This window comes from Pristis pectinata, chromosome 13 (genome assembly GCF_009764475.1).
Source record: "Pristis pectinata isolate sPriPec2 chromosome 13, sPriPec2.1.pri, whole genome shotgun sequence".
In the NCBI taxonomy this organism is placed as follows: domain Eukaryota; kingdom Metazoa; phylum Chordata; class Chondrichthyes; order Rhinopristiformes; family Pristidae; genus Pristis; species Pristis pectinata.
Genome location: NC_067417.1, coordinates 16,893,698 through 16,918,786, shown reverse-complemented (window position 1 = coordinate 16,918,786; position 25,089 = coordinate 16,893,698). Strand labels below are relative to the sequence as shown.

Genomic DNA, 25,089 nt, shown 5'->3' with positions numbered 1-25,089 from the left:
TGGTGAGGCCTCATTTGGAATACTGTGTGCAGTTTTGGGCCCCATATCTTAGGAAGGATGTACTGATGTTGGAGAGGGTTCAGAGGAGATTTACGAGGATGATTCCCAGAATGAAAGGGCTTACAATATGATGAGCGTTTGTCAGCTCTTGGATTGTACTCACTGGGGTACAGAATAATGAGAGGGGACCTCATTAGAAACATTTAGAATGTTGAAAGGACTGGACAGAGTAGATGTGGCTAAGCTGTTTCCCTTGGTGGGTGAGTCCAGGACCAGAGGGCACAATCTTAGAATTAGGTTTAAAACAGATGAGGAGAAATTTCTTTAGCCAGAGGGTAGTGAAATTATGGAATTCTTTGCCATGTACAGCTGTGGAGGCCCAATCACTGGAGACATTTAAGGAGGAGATAGATAGGTATCTAATTAGTCAAGGTATCAAGGGACATGGGGATAAAGGCTGGAAATTGGGGCTCGATAGGAATAGTTTTTTTTCTTTCATGGAGCAGACTCAATGGGCCAAATGGCCTACTTCTGCTCCTTTGTCTTGTGATCTCCCAGTTTGGTATCAGCTGCAAATCTGGAAATAATGCTCTTGATTCCAGAGTCTAAATAATTAATGTAAATTGGGAACAGCAGTGGTCTCCCAGCACAAATCCTTGCAGGATACCTCTACCCACCTCCTTCCACAGGAAACAGTTACCTGCTACTGCTAAAGTCTGTTCTCTGTCTTGAAGGTAGCCAGCACACCATTTTGCTACTTGTCCTATGATTCAGTATCCTTACCATCTGGACCTCTTGTCAGCCTGCCATCAGGAACATTCCATCTCCTTGTTCTAAAATCTCTCACACTCCCTCACTGCACCTACCTGCTTTTGTAGGCTTTGACCTTGTTAAGCTGACTCCCAATCAAAAGGTTTTTTGCCTACTAATCAGACCACCAATGGGCAAGAACCTTAATTAAAGGAGCAGTGTGGGTAGTTTATTTTGCATCTAATGATAAGAGTGTGAGAGTTATTGACCTAGGAACATTGTGTTCCTAATAAAATGTGTGCACCATTTCTGATGAAGAACCATTGACTTAAAATGTTAATTCTCCTTGTTCCTCTATAGAAGATGCTGGACCTGCGGAGATATTCCCAGCATTTTTTTTACTAGTTTTCCTTTCACAGTAAATAAAATGTAGTTCAGTTAATCTATATAGGATATTGCCGAATGTAAATTTCTTTTCTGCAGAAGATAGAACAGTATTTGAGTTTATAATATTAGTTGATAAATCTTTCATGATGTTTTAGTTATTTGTTGATAAGAAACCAGTGAATTTCGAGAAACTATAACATCACCATAAAATACATAGAAAATGGGAGTAATTTATTTTGATTTATGACTGAAGCCTTGCAGTTTCTTAGTGATAGCAATGTCATTTTTTTCAGTTTCAAGCTACAGTGAAGGAAGGTTTTACTGGCATCATAGTGAATCTTACAGTAGAGGACAACGATGACCCAGCAACTGGAGCGTGGAGAGCTGTCTACACCATAATCAATGGAAATCCTGACCAGAATTTCCAGATTGAAACCAATCCAAAGACTAATGAGGGAATGTTATCCGTTGATAAAGTAAGTATCTTCTTAGTGCTCAGCCTATTGCACACTCTGCTGGTATTGGAGGAGTGCTGGAGATTGGGGAAAGAAAGATCACTAGATTCCTTCCAATAAAATCAGTGTGAAGTTGAGCACCAAAATTATTCAAGGTACACAAGTCACTGCTGTTGGAGAGATTTGTACGTCCATGTGTCAGGGGATCATATTTTTTAATATTTTCTTATTTTTAGTAATTCACTTCATCAATCATCAGAGATGCTGATATGTTCATTTTGTTTGGTTCCAGCAAGGAAGGGTTGTTCTTGAGCATATTCATAGATTGTCATTCTTATCCAGTGCTAAGGTATTATAGGATGATTGATTGATTTAAGGAATCTTGAATGTGGACCTATTATATTGACAGACATTTTCAGGTTTAGATCATTCCCCAGCTATAAAGTTTACATTTCACAGATGTTTCATACATTGGGAAATAAAGAATTAAAAAAAAAGAAATCCCATTTAAAAGAGTCTTCAAGTTCAAGCAGCAGAGAACTTTCTCCTCCAGAACTCAAATCCAGAGGGTGATGAGTACCTGGAATGAGCTGCCAGAGGAAGTGGTCGATGTGGGTACAATTGCAACGTTTAAGAGGCATTTGGATGGGTACATGGAGGGGAGGGGCTTGGAGGGTTATGAACTGAACACGGGCAACTGGGACTAGCAGGGAGGATGCTGTGGTCAGTTGGGCCAGAGGGCCTGTTTCCGTGCTGTGTTACTCTATGACTCCTAAACAAGTTGATACAATTTTTCTGCTCTTTTCCCGATTCCGTATCTGGAAGTCTGTCCTGCTTCATTTATCTCCCAAGTTTGCATATCGTTTATGCCCATTTTTTGTCTGTGTAGATCAGTGTCAATGCAGAGGTGATGGTGCTGAGCTTGTACAGTGGGGAATGGTTATAAAGGTGCAGTTTTTGTTTAGCAATTACAGACACTCTCTGAAGCTGTGGAGATTTTGGAAGGAATTTCAAATTGATTTCCCACTGTTCCCGATATTTTGATATAGATCAGAAAGGAATAAAAGCCAAAATGGTAGTCAAGCTTGTGTATGTCACCTAACTCACACACTGAACAATAGGATCTCAGAAATGCATGAAAGCACACGAAATAGGAACAGGAATAGCCACAAGACCCGTTGAACTTGTCACATTATCCAATAAGATCATAGCTAATCTAATCTTTGGTCTTAACTCCATTTTCCTATCTGTTCCCTCTAACCTTTAGTAGTTCAAAAATCTCTGTGTGGTTCAGGCTTTAATATATTTATCATTCTCCACAACTCCCTGCAGTAGTTAATTCCAAAAGAATCACAACCCTCTGTATAAAACAAAATCTTCCTCATCTATGTCTTAAGTGGGTAACCCCTTATTCTGAAACTATGCCCCTCCCTGCCCTTAGTTCTAGACATTCTCTTAGTATCTTTCCTGCAAAGCCCCCTTGGGTTATTCTGAGTGAAGACACAGCCTGAGTGACATTTCCTCATAAGGTAACCTATTCATCCTAGGATTCAACATTGAAAACCTATCTGAACTACAAATATATCCCTCCCTAAATAAGAAGTCCAAACAGTATGTGATATTCCATGACTGGTCTCAACACCATCCTGCACAATTGCAACAAAGCACCCTCCTTATATATTCCAGTGGAGGTGGTATATTTGGGCTTTCAGAAGGCCTTCAATAAGTTGCCACATAAGTGGTCATCAAACAATGTGATGGAACATGAGATTTGGGGTATCTTTCTGGTTTCCTCCATCATAATTCTTGTTGGAGATCAGTCATCTCCACCCCAGGACGTTGCCCCAGGAGTCCAGCAGGGCAGTGTCCTGGACCCATCCACCTTCAGTTGCTTCATCAGTGACCTTCCATCATAAGTTCAAAAGTGGGATTGTTCACCGATGATTATAAAATGTTCTATTTTATTTGCTGCTTCTCAACAAATGAAGCAGTCCATGCCTACACGCAGTATACAGGCATAGGCTGATAAGTGGCAAGAAACATCTATGCCACAAAGAGAGAATCACCAGTCAATTACCCTTACACTTCATGGCTTTCTTATTGCAGAGATCCCTAGTATCAACATCCTGGGGATCACCATTGATCAGAAACTCAACTGGATTAGCCATATACAGTGGCTACAAGAGCATGTCAGAAGTTGCAGTGACTCACTTCCTTATACCCCAAGGTGTTTCCACCATCTGAGTATCGCAGATCAGGGGTATAATAAAATGCCTCGATAATTGGAGCTCCAACAATTCTCAAGTGGCTCAGCACCATCCGGCATGTACCAGCCTGCTTAATTGGCAACCCACCCTCACCCTGAGCATTCATTCCCTCCACCAAAAGCGCACAGTGGTTGTAGTATGTGCTATCTACAAAATGCTCTGCAGTCACTCGTCTAGACTACCCCAGTGTCACTCACCCCATCCCACCCTCCCCCTTAAACGCATAATCTCTACCATCAAGAACGACAAGGGAAACAGCTGTATGGGAACACTGCCACCAAGTCACGTACTGTCCTGGTTTAGAAATATATTGTTGGTCTTTTATTGTACCTGTGCCTAAATCCTGGAAATCCGCGCCCCCCCCCCGCCCCCCAACGATACTAAGGGAGCACCTTCACCAGAAAGACTTCAGCAGTTCAAGAAGGTGGCTCGTGTTAGGGACTAGGTTACTATTGGTGAATGTCCCTTTGAAATAGAGCATAGTGGTATGTGTGTGACGTGGTTACGACAACAGAAGATAAAGGACGTAATGACGTTTTTGAAGCAGTCAGTCAGAGAAGAAGAGAGAGAGAGAGACCAGCCTGCTAGTCTCTATCGATGGATGAAAAACAGTAACTGTGTCTGTCACTACAATCCACGTATGGATTTTTGGAATAATCCGGTGGAGTCCACTTTGTCGTTAACCTGTGGAGGGAAACAGGTATTTGTGTGGACGGCCACAATTCGAGTGCCTTTCGGGGTGGCAGATACTTCGGAACAAAGCAGTGGAGTTCACTTTGTTGTTGACCTGTAGAGGGAAACAGGTATTTGTGTGGACGGCCACGATTTGAGAGCCTTTCGGGGTGAGGAAGATGTGGTGGAGTGGTCACTGCTGAGTAGACACTGAGGTGTGGTATGGGTTCCATCATGGAACATTTGGATTTCGTAATTACTCTCTAGTTTCTCTCTACGTTTTGTCTTCAGTCAACGGTGGTTGTTGAAGAAGCCTTTGCTCTCGTTTCACCTTACGGCTTGCTGAACTGAACTTTGAAAACTATTCCTGGACTTGGAGTTTGGGAGTTTGCCACACTCACATTTTGAGTTTAGTTTTTGGGGTTAATGTTTAAGATCTAACATTTTTACTTCTAACATTTTTACTTTTATTTTTCTTATTATCATAAGTAGTTATTAATAAAGTAGTTTTAAACACTTATACATGACTCTGTGTGTTTCTTTTGTTGCTGGTTCGTAACACTCACCAAGACCTTATCAGTTGGGAATGGGCATCAAGTGCCATCACAGGTTTATACAGGCAGGAGGGAGCACCCCTAAAGTCCTCAACATTGACTCAATAGCCCATGGAGTCTCCATGGCATCAAGTCAAACAGGGATAAGGTAACCTCCAACTGATTACCATATACCATCCTCCCTCAGCTGGTGAATCAGTCCTCTTGTTGAACACTTGGAAGCAGCACTGAAAATTAGCAAAGGCGCAGAATGTACTCATTGCCCATGACCAAGAGTGGCTTGAAAGACCACCAGTGACTGAGGTGGCTGAGTCCAAAAGGACATAGCTGCCAGACAAGCAGTGCGTAAACCAACATAAGGGATAAACCTACCTGAACTAAACCTTACAAAGAGCTGAGAGCAGTGGATACAGCAAAGGCTATGGGAGCAAGCAACAAAATTAAAGAACATGAGATTGAGAGTAATAAACATCCCGTTTTGGTCGCCCTGTTATAGGAAAGACATTATCAAACTGGAAAGAGGGCAGAGAAGGTTTACGAGGATGTTGCCAGGACTCAAGGGCTGGAGTTATAGGGAGACGTTGGGCAGGTCAGGACTTTATTCCTTGGAATGTAGGAGATTGAGGGGTGATTTATAGAAGTACATAAGATTATGAGGGTTATAGATAGTGTGAACACACAGTCTTTTTCCCATGGAAGGGGAACTAAAAAATATATCACTAGTCCTTCATTGTCAGGCAATTTAAATTCAGCAGCTTCCTCCTCAACAGCACTGTGGCAGTGCCTTTGCTGGATGGATTGCAGCAGTTCAAGAAGGCAGCTCACTACCACTTTCTCAAAGGCTATTAAAGATGAGTAATGAATGCTGGTCTTGCCAATGACAACCACATCCCAGAAAACAAATAAAATTTAAAAAAAGAGAGTAGGTATAATGAGTCATTTTTATGTTGTGAGGCTGAGATTAATGGGGTGCCACTGAGATTATTGTCGGGGCTCAAACTGTTCATAATCCAAGGATTCCCACAGATAATGCAGGTACGTGAATGTTGAACGAGGTCAGTGCTGAGCTAAGGTTGGAAGCCAACTCCAATAGGCTGCCAACACTGCCCATCAGGAATAACAACATAAATAATAACAAGAAAATGATGGAACTGTCCAATTTAGGAAGTCTGTTGCTTGTGAAGTTTGGAAAGAGAACACTGAGTTTCACTTGCTCTATTCTTAAATACCCATAAAGATCACCTGGAATAATTTTCACTTTGTATGCACCAATTTGTTCAAACAATGATAAAGGAGAAAGTATATTTTAAATATTGCCTGCTATTAGTGAAGAATAATTTAAGGTCAATAACCTTTGTTGAAGAAATGGTTTTGTAGGGCAGGCACGGTAGTATAGTGGTTAGCATAACGCTTTACAGCTCCAGCGACCTGGGTTCAATTCTGGCCGCTGTTTGTAAGGAGTTTGTACGTTCTCCCCATGTCCGCATGGGGTTCCTCAGGTTAGGAAGTTGTGGGCATGCTATGTTGGCGCCGGAAGCGTGACGACACTTGCTGGCTGCCCCCCAGAACACTACGCAAAAGATGCATTTCACTGTGTGTTTCGATGCACATGTGACTGATAAAGAAATCTTATCTTGTACCTATAATTAGGAAGCTCTGAATTTTTAATTTGTTTAATGATTTGAGTAATAGAAATATTTTCAATTGTTTCTGTTTCAGTCTTTGGATTATGAAAGATCTGCATTTCACACACTGCTAATTAAAGTGGAGAATGAAGACCCAATCATGCCAGAGATCAGTTATGGTCCCAGTTCTACCACCACAGTACAAGTCACAGTTGTTGATGCGAATGAGCCACCCATTTTCAATCCAGACCCAACGAATGTAGTCAAACCGGAGAACATCCCAATAGGCAGTGTTGTTGTGACATTGAATGCAACTGATCAAGATATTCTACAGAAACAGACAATTAAGTAAGTGTTTAATAAAGTAACTCACAGAAGAAACTCATCCTCTGTTGCATGTGCTAAAAGAGCTGTGCAGTAATGTAAGATTATGAAATCACGTTTCTGAAATTTGGTTCCATTAACTTTAGCAGGGCTGAATTGTGAAACACACCTCAGCATGCATATGTTATGACACCACAAATTAACAACTTCAACAGAATGAATTTATACCCCTCGAGTTTACACAATTCAAAATTTAATGGCCGTGGATAAACAAAGTTAATGTGCTACATGGATGTCAAAATATTGCTTTATAGTTCTCCAGATGTGCACAGAAAGCAGGCAAAATCAAGAGCCATACATACAAGTGATGAACTACAAGCCATTCCCAGTCAGATTGAAGGGTGAAGTAGACTGAGGTTGGATTTTAAGATGAATTACACTGTTTGTGCTCTGATCATTCTTTATATGGAGCCATACTTTGAATAACTGTATGAGATGCGGTATTCTTAAAGTTTACAAGCTGGAAAGGTCCTTCAGGTGGTAAATTGTCATTAAGGGGATAAATCAAATGTTCAAATTATCTCAAAAATTAGAAATACAGAAATTGGAATATTTTTTCAACCAAAAAAAAGATATCAAGACCAGGAGATAATTGATACATTGAATTATGGTGTGAAAATACCAGAGCTGTGGTTTCCAGATGAACAAACAAATAAAAAGATATGGCTCGCTTCCTTTCAATGCCTCTTACCTGTACAACATTAAACACACCGACTGTTTCATTCTGGTGCCCTGTGAGACATTTGTCTACAGTACAAAATTGTCTTCAGGACAAAATGCTCTGAAGCACTCAGAAGACAACCTCACAGGGAAGTCTGGTAAAAGTATTATTTTTTATATTTACCTTGACTCCTCCAGTCCCAAGGTCTCTTCCACCTTGGTTCCCTATGAGGCACAGGCAGCATGGGAATCACTAAAAAATTGTTAAGATTACATCATGGTGTCACAGTATTTGAATGTTAATTAAGCCAACGCTTGCCTTAATTGGAAATCCAGCCAAGTAGCTTGTGAAGATAAGTTAGTACCAAGCAGGAACAGATCAATTCCAAGTAACTAAGATGGCTGAACCACCTCTTCCACAAAGTTCTTTTAAAGTGGATTAACTAAATACATCAAGTAAACATTGGGTCAAAACTTGCTGTGACATGCCAGCAGTTTTCAGCTCAAGAGCTGTGAAATTCAGACGTCTCAAGTGAATGTGAAAGTCCTGAGGTCTGGCTGAGCTTTGATTTCCCTAAATGTACTCTTCATGGAGCCTAGCAGTGAAGCATGAACTCAGTGCAATACGTCAGTAGCTATGCTGACTAATCTGTACACTGAACCTGTACCAGGTTAGACCTGATGGAATGAAACTTTTCACTTGTAAGGAGGGGAATAACTACAAGGAATTATTTAATGTTTTTAATAGATTGAACTGTTTTAACTTTTTGTGGTTTAACCTTTGAGAGATTTTGAAACATATTAAGATTTTTTTATTCTTTCATTAATTTTAATAGTTTTTGAATATTATTGAATATCAGGCACATGCAGGAGCATTCAAAGTTCGCAATAAATTTAACAACTGATAAAGGCAGATGGCATGGTCTATTCAGCTGTTTAGGTTGCTGCATCATTTTGTGGGTGGAGCTTGCTCTAATTAAGCTTGCACCTTAATGGCTATATTACATTTTGCAGGATTCTGGTGCTATGCAGGGCATCACCATTTTGGGTTGGGACAGTTTAGGGCAATGAGTGCATACCAGCAGATCCAGAAAAGTTAGGCCTCTACATGAGGGAGTTCAATCTCTATATCGATTGGGTAAATTAAATTAACTATGAGAGTGTGAAGAACAACATTCATGAAATATCTAAGAAAGGGTTTTTGTTAGATTTGTATGTTGAGTAACCAATGAGAGAATAACTATTTTAGATATATTAGTATGCAATGAGATGGGTTATTGATAACTTGGTAGTTAGTGGGTCTTTAGGGGAAGAGTAATCATCATAAGATATATACTTACATATAGACTGAAAGTTAAATCAGGATCTTATCTAAACAAAGTAATTTGAAAAGATATGAGGCATCAGTTGTATATGATAGATTGAGAAACTAAATATATACTAATAGAAACTATATACTTAATAATCAGAGTAAATGACCATTGGCTAACAATTAAGGAATTAATAGATAATTTACAACAAATATATATTCCTTTAACACATAAAAACTGAACAGGAAAAGTGGCCTTGTAGCAGCTAACAAGAGTTAGGTGAAAGACAAAGGCTTATAATGTCGTCAAAAAGCACAGTGAACCTGATGATTGGGAATATTTAAGGATTCAGATTTAGGGTTAAGATAAGTGGCAGTGAACTAAAAGATCAGCCATGTTCTTACTGAGAGCTAGGTAGGCACAAGGAGCTGAATGTTTTTATTGTTGTTTTTATTTTTTATATCTTAAGATACACTTGTCAATAGTGAAGTGCCTGTGCTTGCCACTGAACAGAAATTCTTATTTATTTTTGACTCTTTTACAGTTGGTAGGGCAACTTCAGCCTTATTTGTGTCAGAGACTTTGTGGCAATGCAGTCTACATCAGGATGATACATTTCTAAAATTAAATCTACATCAGCTGCACCAGACTGATCACATTACTTTAATTGGTAGTAATTACTTCCCTTATTTTAATCTAACACAGGCAATGAGAGTGGGATAGCTGTAAATTGGGTGTCTGACCTTAACCTTGACTCGGTATTCCCCTTGTTCATTCTCTAAAATACTGGTTACATTTGGTAATTTAAGCTGTCAACAATGGTAGTTAAGATGTCAATGAGATAAAAAATCATGAGGCATCCTCACAGTTTAAATCTTTCAAGCAGCCCTTCTTCTGGAACTTTCAATTCCCAAATTCTGTTGTGAAATTAGTCAGTAGTAAGAAACATGAAACAATCTTTAAAGCCTTGAGAGCATTAAAAGGAACAGTTATTTTCCGTAGACGGATATAATCTGACTTTCTTGCTAGGCATCTTAGGTTAAATTTAAAGCTTTCATCCTTACTCAGATAGGCATTTTAATTTAATTGTGTTGCACTTAGTTTATACCTCACATACCTCTTTTTGTTTTGAAGAGATTATTGTCTTTCGTGGTCTTTTCTAATTCCCTGCGATGCTACATCAAGTGACACGTTTTTATTAAGAGAAAAGTACATGTTCAATGGATTCCAATGCTGCTCCATTTGATTGTCAGTGTGAGAACCACAGCCCTGGGTCTCCTCATTTAGTTTCAGTTCAGGGAGTTACTCGCATGCCTCTGCCAACTCTCCTCCATCGTGGAAACAAAATTTTGTGGAGTGAGCTGGCATGACAAAATTGGAGATTTCTTAGGGTGTAAAGTAACTTTAAGATGATTTTCATGTCGACATCAAGTCAGTTATTTCTGCAAAATCTGGGGTGTTAGCCTTCACATTTGTTCCTGGTGTGCTATAATATTTTGCACTACACAGGTTTGCCGTTTGAGGCAAGGCTTTTTATATGCATATTCCCTCATATGCATTATGTATATCTTGAAATAATCAGACTTACATCCCATGTGCATTTGAAGTTAGTGCAGCTTTGAAGCTTCTGCATTCAATTGAACACGTTTTATTTCATCTCCTGGAAGACTTCCTTTGTTCTGTCATGTGGTATCTTTGAATCGTACAACTGAGCTGCAAAACACAGAGTCTACTTTGATTGAAGAAGATTAGGAGGGACATAATCCAAGTCATTAAGATGCTGAGAAGCAGAAATGATATCGGATATTTAACTTGGACTGAATGTGCAGAAATAGAAAACTCAGGCTCAAAATTAGCAAACCTCATGTGGGACAGGAGATTAGAAGATTTTGTTTGTTCCCACAGTTGTTTGATGAATGAAACAATCTGCCAGCAAAAAAATAGTTGTCAATATGTCAATCAACTCTATTGAATAAATTGTAGCTGTTTATTAAAAGGTTAAAAGAAGAAACCTGATACCCAAGCTTACCTGGTCTGGATTCTGAGGGCATACCTACTGGCCCAAAGTATCCTGAATGTGGAGACTTTGGGATGGGTGTGGGGAAGTGCCTGGTGCACAGAAGAGATTTAGTCGAATGGTTCTAGAGATGAATGATTTCAGTTACAGGGTTTTCTGGAGAAGTGGTCTCTTTAAAACAAAGAATGTTGAGAGGAGATTTGGTCAAAGTGTACAAAATCATGATTGGTTTATATAGTTTAAGCTGAGGAAGTTGTTCCCTAGCAGATTGTTCCAAAACCATGAGGAATGCATTTAAAATTTTGGTCAAAAAATATACAGAGGATTAGGGGAAAAATCTCTGCAGAAAGTAGTTATGATCTGCAATTCATGCCTGGTTAGGATGGCAAAAATGCAGACTTTTGAAAAGGAATTGGAACGGCAGTTGAGAAAGGAAAATTGCAATGTGATCAATCTTATTGTGGGTCTTTTCCTGTGCCCCAGTATATCTATGATTATGTGATACTGGCAGCATGTTTTGAACAGTAGAATCTCAAAGTGCATGCTGATGAAACCTCACCTCCTAAACACCCCAAGAAGCCTTTTGAGAGCCAACAATTCCTATCCCCAGCATTAGTAGCTGTGAGCAATTTAAAATTCCTCACCGTATCTCCCAGTCAGAAAGATTTAGAAGAAACTAACAAAAAAAAATAAACAATGTTGAAATTATTTAATGATTAAAATTGACTGAAATCACCCAAACACATTTAAAAATAAATAATGATTTTAAAATAACGATTTGCCTTCTTATCCACTGAAACCATTGGGGTTGTGGGTTCCATGAAAAGTCAACCTGGCCACTTGGACTAAGCTGGACATCATGTGGAGTCTTATGGTAGATCAGGCTGACAAATTCAGTGTATTCAAGTCTGTCAGCAAGCTTGGGGTTTTCACTTTGATTAAGAAAGCAAGGGAGTCCTGGACTAGCTTCAATTTAAATGTAAATGCCAGTAGTTCTGTTTAGAACTGTTGGGATTTATCACCAACATTCAAGTCATTAAAACTTTGTACATCTCTATCATGTCAGTGGAACTGGTGGGACACTGAGAAGGTAAAGTCGAACACAATTAGAAACACCACTTGTGTTCTAAAAGAACTAAACTATAGATTTGTAGAAGAAATCTGTCGAGGATTTTTTTAAAAATGGGACCTGTCCTTTTCACTCAGCCATGGAAGTCTGGCTTCAGTGACACAAGTAATCATTGCAGCTGAAGATTTCCCTCTCCTCAGTGCATGTACATGATATCTTCAGTGTTTCTTCATGTTTTCCATGCTAGAAGCTGGTTGCCCAACCTGATCTCAATGGGACTTGACTATAAATGTTGGGTTTGGGTTGAGTAAGATACACATTCTGCCAAAATATTTAGGGTCAAGTCATGCTGTGCCAGCCCAGCTCAGTAGTTTTATCCAGATTGGTTGAGCAGACAAGGGACTTGGCCCTACATCACCTCTATGGCCGTTGCCATCATGCTGATTTCCTCTCGTCCTTTACACAGAATTTAAGGTGAGGTAGTTTCCCAACCTTGCCAAGGGTAAGTGACTCACTGGCTGTTCTCACCTGCTTTAATCTACACTTCAAACCCATGTGCCAGGCTGGGGCCTGTGTTATACACAAGCAGATACTTGGAGCCAAAGGTGATGGTGGGCACCAAAGCAGGTGAGGGAGCAAGACATGTTCACCCATCAAAAGTACTACCCTCTACATTGACACAATTGTTAAAGAAGTGCCCAGTTCTGAATCAGCAATTAACTTAGAGTGCACAGAAGCATCTAGGTATGAAATAAAATCAGAGTCAAATCTACTGTGGCACTCAACGTGCGGTTTGTCCTAATGGCCTGTTCTGTACTAAATATGTTAACATAAACTCAAATAACTCCATTCATTTAAATTTATCCTGAATGAATTTCCAAAAACTATTTCAGGTTTAGGATATTCAGTAATTTCATGTTTCAATTTTTAATTATAACTTACTGTTTCTTGATAGATCTTTTTAATAAGGTTTCTAATTTGTGATTTTGTTTCAAATTATGGAAATCAAGTACTCTGCATTTATTTTCTGTATGACTCGGTGAACTTTAATTACCTGATAAAAATTAGCTGCAAAATATACATGAGAATATAAGAAATAGGAGCAGGAGTAGGTTATTCTGTACCTCCTGCCTGTTCTACCATTCAATAACATCTTGGCTGATTCTTTACCTCAACACCATTTTCCTGCAATAGCCCTATGTCCCTTGAATCTCTTAATATCATAAAATTGGACTCCACAACTGTGTTTGAATTAACTTTTTCTCTGCTAAATAAACTAAAATTTGATATTTCATGCAACAAGCTCTGCAACACATTCTGTAAAAAAAACTTAAATCTACCTGGGGAATTTACTATAGTAACTGCTATCTCTGCTTAAGGCTATTATCACTATAAGATTTTGATTAAGTATACAGGGATTTAATGCCACAAGCAACTGCCTGGTGATATAGCCAATTAAAAATCATATTTCTTTGGAACAAATAATGACAAACTAATAGCATTGAGCTGGCAGTTGCAAATAATTCATTATCATCTAGTTTCTAATTAGAATAGGTTAGCCCACTGATTTACATTCCTCTCCATTCCTTGTTTGCAAAGGTAATCTTATTATGCAGGGATCAAAACAGTTGACAATCCAACTGCTCAGGATAGATAAAAATACAATGAGGTTTTGACAAATATTCTGACATTTGTCTTTGTTTAGAAATATTATGGCATAAATACTTTAGATTGCAGTTATATTACCAGAAAGTGTGGCCTTTAATACCTCAAAAATTAAAATATGTAATGAAATCTATTTTTTGTTTATTTTTCTCTCTGCTTGTTCATAGCTTAGTTAAAGCAGTGGAATTAGTGAGAGTAGTGGATTACTGAATGTGAGAACATTGGATCAATAAGTGCAATTATAGAATCTTCCTATTTTAACCAAGCGTCTAGCAATTAAGCACTCCTGATGCAGTGCTTACCACTCAAGCAGGACAAAATTTCAGCACTCACTATTAGAACAAATATTTTTTAAAAATTAAAAAAATATAATGAAATTATATTAATGTTCTTTATTTTTTTTAAATTTAAGGTAAGAGCGAAAGAGAAAATAAAGAACTATAGACCAATTAATGCTGGCATTAATTGCCAGCAATATACTGGAATCCATCATTAAGAATGTAGTAACTGGGACAGTGAAAACCATGACATGATTAGGAGGGTGTCAACTTGGTTTTATGATGGGAAAGCTGTGCATAATAAATCAACTGGAGTTTTCTTCAGGATAAAACTAACAGGGTAGATAAAGTGGAATGAGCAGATGTAAATCTGGATTTCCAAATGACATTTGATAAGATACCTCACAAATGGCTGCTAGATGAAATAAGTGATTATGCGGTTGTGGTAAGCTATTGGCATGGTTGGAAGACAGAGTAACAATAAATGCATCTTTTTCAGGGTGGTAGGTTATTTGTTAAAAATATATCTTCAAACTACCATGACATTAATAAATATTAGTTTACACAAAGACCTGGTTTGCAGAGCATAGGTGTGCAGATGTATCAAGCAATTAATAAGGCAATTGCAAGAGGGTTAGAGTATAGAAACAGGATACCTTGCTGAGATTGCACTGGACTTCGCTGAGAGCACATTTGGAATACTGTGTGCAGTTTTAGTCTATATAGCGAATAAAATTCTGATAATCCACTATCCTATTTTTCAATAATCTCAGTGGTTCGGCATGTGGCCCTTTAAGTTCTCTGAACCCACTTCCCAAATACCCTTTAAACTCACCATGATCCCATTTCCACACTCCCTTTCAACTCACTGTAGCCCCATTCCCAGGCTCCTTTTAAATTGAATGGGGGCCTGTTTCCACAGACCTTCTGATTCAGTGATCAATTTATTATATCACTGTGCAACATCTGAAAAAAGGTGAATTAAAAATATTGATGCTTTAGTAGGAGGAGTATCCAATAGTCTGGAAAATCTGCCAGTCCAGCACTACCTAACTCCAGAGGGTGCCGATTATCAGAGTTTTACTTATATATATTTACGTTATTATCAGTGCAGTCAAGATTCACTGGATTGATATGTGGAACAAGGGTGTTGTAATATAGAGAGAGAAGGAGTAAGATTGATGTATACTCACTAGACTCGTGTATGTCTTAATGAGAAATGAGAAGTGACCTCATTAAGACATACACGATTCTGGAAGGAACTGACTGTATAGATGCTATGAGGCTGTTACCTTTTGCTGGAGTATCTAGAATTAGAGGAAGAATGTGAAGATAAAAGCTACACCTCTGCACTGAGAGGCATCCTTCTCAAAGTTATCTGCCTGTGAAACTTTTTCTCCATCCCACGTCTGTGACATGATAGCACACAAGTTATGACCTTAACATTGAATACACAACAGAACCATTCTCAGTGCAGACTTGTGTCCAGCAAGGATGTGTCACTGCCCCAACATAGCTGTCAATATTTTTCACTGCAATGCTGGACCTCACTTAAAACGAGGTTCCTACCAGACTGGAGCAAATGGAAAATCGTTCAGTCTATGTCCTCCACTCAGTTACTCCACCCTCAGTCAATCAAGCCGTAGTGTGGAGATGTTACTTGCGTGTGCTCTCAAGTTGCCATCCACTCACTGAAGTGTATGAGAGAATAGTCCTGACGTATAGTATCTGCAAAGCAATGCTCCTCTGCAGGCTTCAATTGTACAACAAAGGCCCCGACAATTAAAAGTCCATAACGAGACACTAGAAAACATGAACCATGTCCCATTTCTCAGGAGCCATCTTCCAGCAAAGGCAGACATCAAAGATAAAAGCCACCATTGTCTTCATTGCACTGGAACAGTCTTTGACCATGTAAGAAAGAAAATATTTAAATATCAGAAGCACAAACCCACACAAGACTCATTACTTAAAGTGAGAGAATTCAATGTTTATGCCATTAGACTGCAAGGTTCCAAGATGGAAAATGAGGTGCTGTTCCTCCAGTTTGCACTTGGACTTCTCCTGGCAGTGGAGGGGGCTGAACACTGACATATCTGTGACTGAGTGGGACAGGGAGTTTAAGTAACTGCAACGGGGTGATGCAGATCGCAATTATGGACGGAGCACAGGTGTTCTGCGAAACGATCACCGAGTCTGTGTTTGGTCTCACCAATGTGCACCGAATGCAGTAGATGATATAAAGGGAGGTGCAGATAAATCTCTGTCTCACCTGAAAGGACTGTTTGGGTCCCTGAATGGACACCTGTTTTTCTTCACGGATGCTGCCTTGCCTGCCGAGTTCCTTCAGCATCATAGTGTTTGTCATCTAGAATATAGAACAGTACAGAACAAGAACAGGCCCTTTGGCGCACAATGTCTGTGCTGACCATGATGCCAAATTAAGTTATACCTATCTGCCTACACATGATATATATCCTTCCTTTCCTTCATGTTCATGTGGCTGTCTAAATGCCTCTTAAACACCACCATCATGTCTGCTTCCACCACTGCCCCTGGCAGCACATTCCAGGCACCTACCACTCTCTGTGTAAACAGAAAACTTACCTGCACATCTCCTTTAAACTTTCTCCCTCTCACCTTAAAGCAATGTCCTCTAGTACTTGACATTTTACCCTGGGAAAAGACTCTGACTACCCTATCTTTGCTGCTCATAATTTGATTCTCTCAGTCTCTGATGCTCCAGAGAAGACAATCCAAGTTTGTTCAAGTAGTCGAGGAATAGGTGCTATAACCTACTCCACTTCTAATTCTGATATTCTTAACTTTTTTTCAAAAAAATATGCAAACGAGGAATTTTGCAGAAATATTAAATGCGCCAGCATCCTTGAGTTTTGTCATTTGTTATCAAATTGGTATAAATCACACAGCAAGTTTAGTAATTGGTCAGAAGCATCAGAAGAATGGGTAATTAAATCATCCTCTTGGTTAAATTCTGTAATAATTTTAGCCTATTGTATTTATTTATTTCTTCAGTTGTTTGAGATAAAAATTGCTAAAAAAGGAACTACATATTAAAAACATTATTAGACAAATAAGAAGATTACCGGAAAAAGAGTAGAAGCATGATATCATGAGGCTGTGGCAGGAAGTCGTTGATTTTTCTTTACTTTGCCCCTAATTGACACTTTAACAAAAAAAGGATTTCAGAAGAAGTGTAGAAAATAATCTCCCCCAGAGGCAATTTCACAGTGGCTTAAAGATTGTCCTCGTTTTTTAATGATTACAGCATATAGCAGAAAAAGAAATAACTTGGTATAAATACCATTCACATTTGCATTTCACTGACCTTCAAAAGTCCAGACACTGCTTTTATCAATTTGATCTAGCAAACATTGCATAAAATACATAAAGAAGAAATTTGTAGAATCTTTAAGGCAATAGCATTATAATGCTCAGAAGCAATGTTGCCTCTTTTAAATGCATCCCTATGTTCATTTGCAAGGATAATTATAGTTAAGTTATAGACTCATAACATTGATCGAAACCAATAATTAAAAGATCCAAATTCAGTGGAGAGTTCGGTTTCTCAAACAGAAATGAAAGGGAATACGAAATGAGGGAGAAAGGGGAATACAATAGGATAATGATGCGACATACAATGTTCTGAGGTAGAAAGAAGATCCAGAGAGAGACACATTTGAAGTTAATTTTATCATGCCAGTAATATCCAGCTATTTGGCTGCAAGTTCTAATCCAAATTCCCAACAGAACCATTTCAGTCAAGCACTTTATTGTTTGATTATTATTACTCTGTTCTGTTGTGACGTGTCATTACATGATGGTTAAATATATGTATATTTATATATATTTTTTAAATTCTGCTCATGAAAAGAATCATATTATTTCAGCTAACTGAATTGATAATTAACTACTACAATAACTATTTGTAGCCAATCTAATTTTGTCAACAGTTATAGATATAACATCACTCAAGATCATACATATACTTGGAAAATAGAAATGAAATTTGCAATAATAACAAACTAAGTGTTGAAGTGAAAACATATTTCAGTAGTAAATTAAGATTTCTGTAATTATACCAACTCCACTGGGCTCACTGATGTCATTCTGCTGGAGTCAGGCAGAAGTAATCAAAGTTTTCATTCAGCTCCCAATTATTCTCACCAGTAATTTTAAAAGAGCCAAAGCAAAAATAATTAACTATTCACCATTACACTGAGAGAAATGATGGACTAACCTGAAAATCCCAAAAAGAACTGAAATTTCCTCCTTTTCTGGTTTGGAACCAAACGTTTGCTGCAGATACACACATACATGGTGCAGATCTCTGGGGAATTCTGCTCCAAAACCTCTACTGTGAGGGAAATTCACCATTCCTTGCCAAAAAATACCAGTGTACCTCATCAAGAAACTGGAAAAGCATTAAATATCTGAATTTAAGCATAAAGGGGTCAAGGGAGTGAGAATGGGGGTGGTGGGCATTTGTGCTGTGGATGGGGTAATTGGAATTGGTTTATTATTGTCACATGTACTGAGGTACAGTGAAAAACTTGTTTTGCATACAGTTCATACAGATCAATTCATTACGCAGTGCATTGAGTTAGAAGGTAAAACAATACAGAATGCAGAATAAAGTGTCACAGTTACAGAGAAAGTGCTGTGCAGGTAGACAAGAGGGTGCAAGGTCATAACAAGGTAAATTGTGAGGTCAAGAGTCCATCTTATCATACCAGGGAACCGTTCAAGAGTCTTATTAACAGGGGGATGGAAGCTGGACTTGAGCCTGGTGGTACGTGCTTTCAGGCTTTTATATCTTCTGCTCCAAGGGAGGGGGGAGAAGAGAGAATGTCTGGGGTGGGTGGGATCTTTGATTATGTTGGCTGCTTTACTGAGGCAGCGAGGTATAAACAGAGTCCGTGGAGGGGAGGCTGGTTTCTGTGATGTGCTGAGCTGTGTCCACAACTCTCTGCAGTTTCTTGCAGTCCTGGGCAGAGCAGTTGCCATACCAAGCCGTGATACATCTAGATAGGATGCTTTCAATGGTGCACCAGTAAAAGTTGGTGAGTGTCAAAGGGGGCATGCCAAATTTCTTTAGCCTCCTGAGGAAGTAGAGGCACTGGTGAGCTTTCTTGGCCATAGTGTCTACATGGTTGGACCAGGACCAGGACCAGAACATCGGTGATGTTCTCTCCGAGGAACTTGAAGCTCTCAACCCTTTCAGTCTCAACACTGTTGATGTAGGCAGGAGCAGGTGTACTACGCTCCTTCCTGAAGTCAGTGACCAGCTCTTTTGTTTTGTTGACATTGAGGGAAAGATTGTTGTAATGACACCGTGTCACTAAGCTCTCTATTTCCTTCCTGTACTCTGGCTCATCGTTACTTGAGATACAGCCCACTACAGACTTGTAGTGCAAACTTGTAAATGGAGTTAGAGTAGAATCTGGCCACATAGTCATGAGTGTATAGGGAGTAGAGGAGAGGGCTGAGGACTCAGCCTTGTGGGGCACCAATGTTGAAAATAATCCTGCCGTAGGTTTTGCTGCTTATCCTTATTGATTATAGTCAAGGATCCATTTGCAAAGGTAGGTGTTGAGTCCCAAGTCTCAGAGTTTAGTGATAAGTTTGCTTGGAATTACAGTATTGAGGGTGGAGCTGTAGTCAATAAACAAAAGTCTAACGTAGGTATCTTCACTGTCCAGATGCTCCAGAGATGAGTGTAGGGCCAGGCAGATGTTGTCCACTGTAGGTCTATTTCTGCAGTAGGCAAATCGCAGTGGGTTGAGGTTTTCTGGGATGCTGGAGTTAATGCATGTCATGACCAGCCTCTCGAAGCACTTCATGATGGTGGATGTTAGAACCACTGGGCGGTAGTCATTAAAGCACATTACCTTGTTTGTCTGAGGACTGGGATGATAGTGGTCTTCTTAAAGCAGGTGAGAACATCAGACTGAAGCAGGGAGAGGTTAAAAATGTCTGCAAATACCCCCGCCAGCTGATCTGTACAGGATCTAAGGACACAGTCAGGGACATCATCTAAGCCAGATGCTTTCTGCGGGTTCACTCACCGGAAGACTGATCTTACGTCCTCAATGGTGACTATGGGTTCAAGTGCATTGGAGCCTGTCGGGGTGGGTGGTGACATTCCAATCCCCTTCTATGCATAGAATGTGTTAAGCTCATCAGGATGATCAGAATAGTCAAAGTATGGGACAACTAACAATCTGCTAGAGGAACTCAACGGGTTGAGCAGCATCTGAGGGGGAGAAGAGTTGTTGATATTTCAGGTTGAAACCCTGCATCAGGATGCCCTGAGGCAATGTTTTGACCCAAAATGTCGACAATTCCTCTCCTCCCACAGATGCTGTTTGACCCGCTGAGTTCCTCCAGCAGATTGTTTGCTGCTCCAGATTCCAGCATCTGCAGTCTCTTGTGTCTCCAAATTATGGGGCATACTGTTGTCCCAATCCATATATTAGTAAAAGTGGTTGAGCTGAGGGTGCGCAACAATGTTTCGTTCTGGGACAATGTGGTCTAAGTGCATCAACAATGCTCCAAAAAGAATGTTGCATGGGCAGGTGTTAGTCCAGGCATAACTGTTAGGGAAATCACATCATCCATTCAATAGTGAATTGCTCGAGGAAGTGTGCAATTGAATTTCCAGGGTGGCACATAACAACCAGGAAATGGCATTTCACTCCAGATGAGTTTGATTTTCAATTGCACAGCCTAGAAAGAGGCAGCATTATGTAATTGAATTTCCAGGTCAATATCTTTAATATAATTACATTAACATTTTCCTCCCAACAAAACCTATTTGCTGCTGTCGTGTTCCTGTCCTATTTTGGTATCAATTTCTTTCCATTTTAAATTGATTTATTTACATTTCTAATGAAAAATACCTGCATAAACATGTCACTGTGTAATTACTGCCTCTGAATGCTGAGGTGCAATCTCCATTCCCAGTTTCTCAGGCTCCGTGACAGTGGAAGACCTGTATGTACCAAAATCACCAATTCTCTCTTTTTCAAGGTGGCGCAAATAATTCAAAACCAGAATGTATGGCTTTTACACCCTCTGTTTCCAATATTCCCCAACCTCTCACCCTGATTTTTTTTGAAAACTTATCTTGGTTCTTGCTTCCTATGAATGACTGCAGTTAAGTTGAAAAATTGGGGCTAATATAAAGATCAGCAGGAGAACCAGAAAGCAAATAAGTATAGTTTTCTCAGTCTTTTTTTACAGGATGTAGGTACAATAGGCAATACTGGCACTTGTGCCTGTTCTTAATTCCCCTTGAGGACATGAGCCATCCACTTAAACCACTACAATCAGTGGACTGAGGGTTTTTCCAGATCTTTAACAGATATTTCCAGAAATTTTACCAAACAAAATATATTTCTAAGAGAGGATGGTTTGAGGAGAACTGAGAGTTGACACTAATCCCATCAGTTGCTGCCAGGGGTCAGGATCACCGATGTGTGAGCTGCTGTCAAAGCTGGTGAGTTGTTGCACAGTCTCTTACAGTTTGTTTCTCCTAATCTTTTCTGCCTGATTTTAGAATTGGTTGCTGCACATCAGTTATCCCTTATCCAGGGCACAATAATAAACATGATATCTGTATTATCTGGCTTCCTTCCTACTTCCTAATCTATGGAGCTCAACTCTGCCAGATTGTCTTACTTATTTTCTAGACTAACAAAGGGCATTTTAGCCCCTCAAAAGAGATCCATAGAACCATAACCATACAGCACAAAACAGACCCTTCGGCCCACCATGTTGTGCCGTCCATCAAACCACCCTCACACTATCTAAACCTTTCCTCCCGCATATCCCTCTATCTCACATTCCTCCATGTGCCTATCCAACAAACTCTTGAACCTGTCCAATGTATCTGCCTCCACCACCACCCCAGGTAGTGCATTCCATGCACCAACCACCCTCTGGGTGAAAAACCTCCCCCTGACATTTCCTCTGAACCTTCCAAAGGAGATGCCTTTAAGTGGGAAGAAAATATATTTTAAAAATTCTTATTGTCTCCTGAAGCACTAGTAAAATCTGCATGAGTTACTTAAATGTTGTATGCATTTACTAAAATAATGATTTCATGATAGCATTAATTCATTATAACCCCTTTAAAGCATGCTTGCTATAAACTGAGCAGACATCAAGGAGAAGGAAACAAAACATTTTCATTCTTATATTGCCTTTCAGGGCAGCATGTCATCCCAAACATTAACTTCGAATGATATGTACTTTTGAAGAACAATGGCCATTGTAATGTAGGAAACACTGAAGCCCGCATGTACACAGCCAATTCCCACAGTGTGATAATGGTTGGATCACCATTGATCCAGCCCATTGCCTAAACTTGGTGCCTGTCTGTCCACACGAAACTTAGCTAGACATGGAGGGCAGGTTGAGCTCACTCTCCATAGGCATGTGCCATGAGCAAAATGGGGCAGTGACCAGACCTCAAGCAATGGATACTGAGGCCATGCCCCTGGATAGCCCTGATAGTCTTTTGATAGTCAATAGTAATCTGTTCAAGTAAACTTAAATTATTTTAAAACACTGTTAAAAACTTAAAATCAATTCACACAAATTGTAAATAAAATAAATTATAGGAATAAGAAAACCTTATCTACACATACCTTTCGTATTCTATGTTGGTAACTCCATAGAAATTAATAGGGGTTGTGCTACTTATACCGTCTTTGCTGTAAAGCTGAGGGGCTAGATGCAAAATGCATTTGGTCCCTCTGCTCAGTACATTTGTGCTCTGTCATTGATCTTATTTGTGAGTCCAATGGTGAAACAGGAAATCAGATGTTCCACATCTTCCAGGCAGCTTGTTTCCAACTTCTGCGTTTCAGTGCAGAGGTACAGAAATTGAAGACAAACTGAACTGGAATCAGGTGATAGTCAGCAATTCTCTATGGATCCATCTGCTGTAGGTAAGTACGATAATTGTTTTTCTGACATTATTTGAGGGATTAATATTTACCAAGGTCCTGTAGAATTATTTCTGTATCCTTCCAGTGCAGATGAAACATTGGTTTAACTTCTCATCCAAAGACTTGACCTCTGACTACTTAAGTATTACATTGGAATATCAACTTAAGTTGTTGTTCTAATGTCTCAGGTTTGAGACTGGAAAACACATTTTTTGACAAAGGCAAGAATGTTGCTGACAAAGTTAGACATAACAGTAAAAATTGAGTTATAATGTATGTAGTAATAAATCTTTCATGCCATTGAATTGAGTGTAAAATGAAAAGGTCAGAAGCTAAGGTCTAGCAGCTTTATGGTGGTGATCATATAATAATTCAAAGGCTAACAATTAAATTGGCAGTTTATTGTAACTATTTGCAGTGTGAATGTTTGGACACTTTTGGAATATGAACACAGGAACACGTGTGAACACAAGAGCACATGGGTCGGCCACTTGGCTCCTCAGTTCTGCTCTGCTGTTTAATAAAATTATCCCTGAACTGACTGTAATCTCAGCTCTGCATTCCTGCTCCAGTACTGACCACTCAACCCTTTGCTTATCAAGTATCTAGCTTCATTTTAAAAACATTCAAAGACTCTATTTCCACCACACTTTGAGGAGGAGATTTCTTGAGACTTGTGACCTTTTGAAAGAAAAAAAATATCACCCCACCTCTGACTTAAATGGACAGACCCGTGTTCTATAACAGGTGTTAAGCTAACTGGCCTGTGTTCTCCCCTTCCTCTTTTTGAATAAAATAATATTTATCCAAAGGCAGCATTAAATCTAAAAATCTCCACACTATTGCAGTTAAAGGTGAGGTTTGTATATGGCAAATTACTTGTCAAGTGAAATGTTCCCATGTGCCACTTTTTGCATTAATCATAAGTTGTACTGAAGGATTTTTCTATGTCTATGGAGAAGCCACTTTTATTAGCCAATGGAAAGCAGCGGATGTCTGCCAACAAACATTGAATTGTCCAGCTTATCTATAAAAGAGTGCATCAATTAACTTTGCTGGTGGCAATTGAGGATAAGGCTTCTTATTAAAGTAGCACTTGACTTAGATCAAGTAATTCTAACTCAATTTTCTGTATTGCTGGCCTCTTTTACTTGGCATCAGGTTTCCAACTCCACTTTCTACAAAACGATTTCCCATTTTATAATACTATTCAGTGGGATTTTTCACAAACTAAATCTATTACATTTTATGCGATCCCTTTCACACTGATTGCGAATGAATGTTACCCATTTTTATCATGTTAACAGAACAGTTGATTTTCTGCAATATAACTTAAATAGCCAAGAAACTACTCTTTTTGTTACTGCTTTTATGTTACATAGATTTCCATGATATTTAGTTTTCTCTTATTATATTGGAAGTATTAACCCATTTATAGCATGTGCTTTTCAATCTTTAAATTCCATGGATTCTGACTCCCCATAAGATTTTAACTTAATTTCATTGTACTTAATTATTTATTTGGTTTTAAATACATTAAAAAACAACCACTTTTATAAATTCCTGGCTTTGTACATTCATGAAATGAAGCAAGTTATTTCAGAATATCTTGCCTGGCTGGGAGTAAGTTCAGGACCATAAGAGACTTGAACAATTAAAACAGAAGATGCTGGAAATATTCAGCAGTTCAGGCAGCATCTGAGTTAACAACACATAATTTCATCAGAACTGGCTCGTTCTATCCCAAACTGGAATGACTGGCAGTTCCACCACTTGTGTCATTCAGCTCCCTTTATTCTCCACCCTGTCACAGAGATTTCCTTTGATCTCCACACAAGTTCCCTGCTCTGCAATTTAAAACATATTTGATTTCCAGTCATTCCTAGTGCTGGTGAAAGATCATTGACCTAAATCCATAACTCTGTTTTTCACTCCACAGATGCTGGCTGCATTGCTAAGTATTTCCACTATTTTCCATTTTTATTTCAGATTTCCAGTATCTTCCGATTTTTTTTCTT

General features: G+C 39.1%; 1 protein-coding gene across 1 annotated transcript in view; it reads left to right on the top strand.

Annotated features, from left to right (window-relative positions):
- cdh13 (cadherin 13, H-cadherin (heart)) overlaps window positions 1–25,089 on the top strand; it is a 578,498-nt gene that overhangs the window by 494,056 nt on the left and 59,353 nt on the right. Inside the window, exons 8-9 of the mRNA XM_052028448.1 lie at window positions 1,431–1,613; window positions 6,805–7,058. Of these exons, the coding sequence (XP_051884408.1) occupies window positions 1,431–1,613; window positions 6,805–7,058 (437 nt within the window). The remainder of the gene's footprint in view (window positions 1–1,430; window positions 1,614–6,804; window positions 7,059–25,089) is intronic.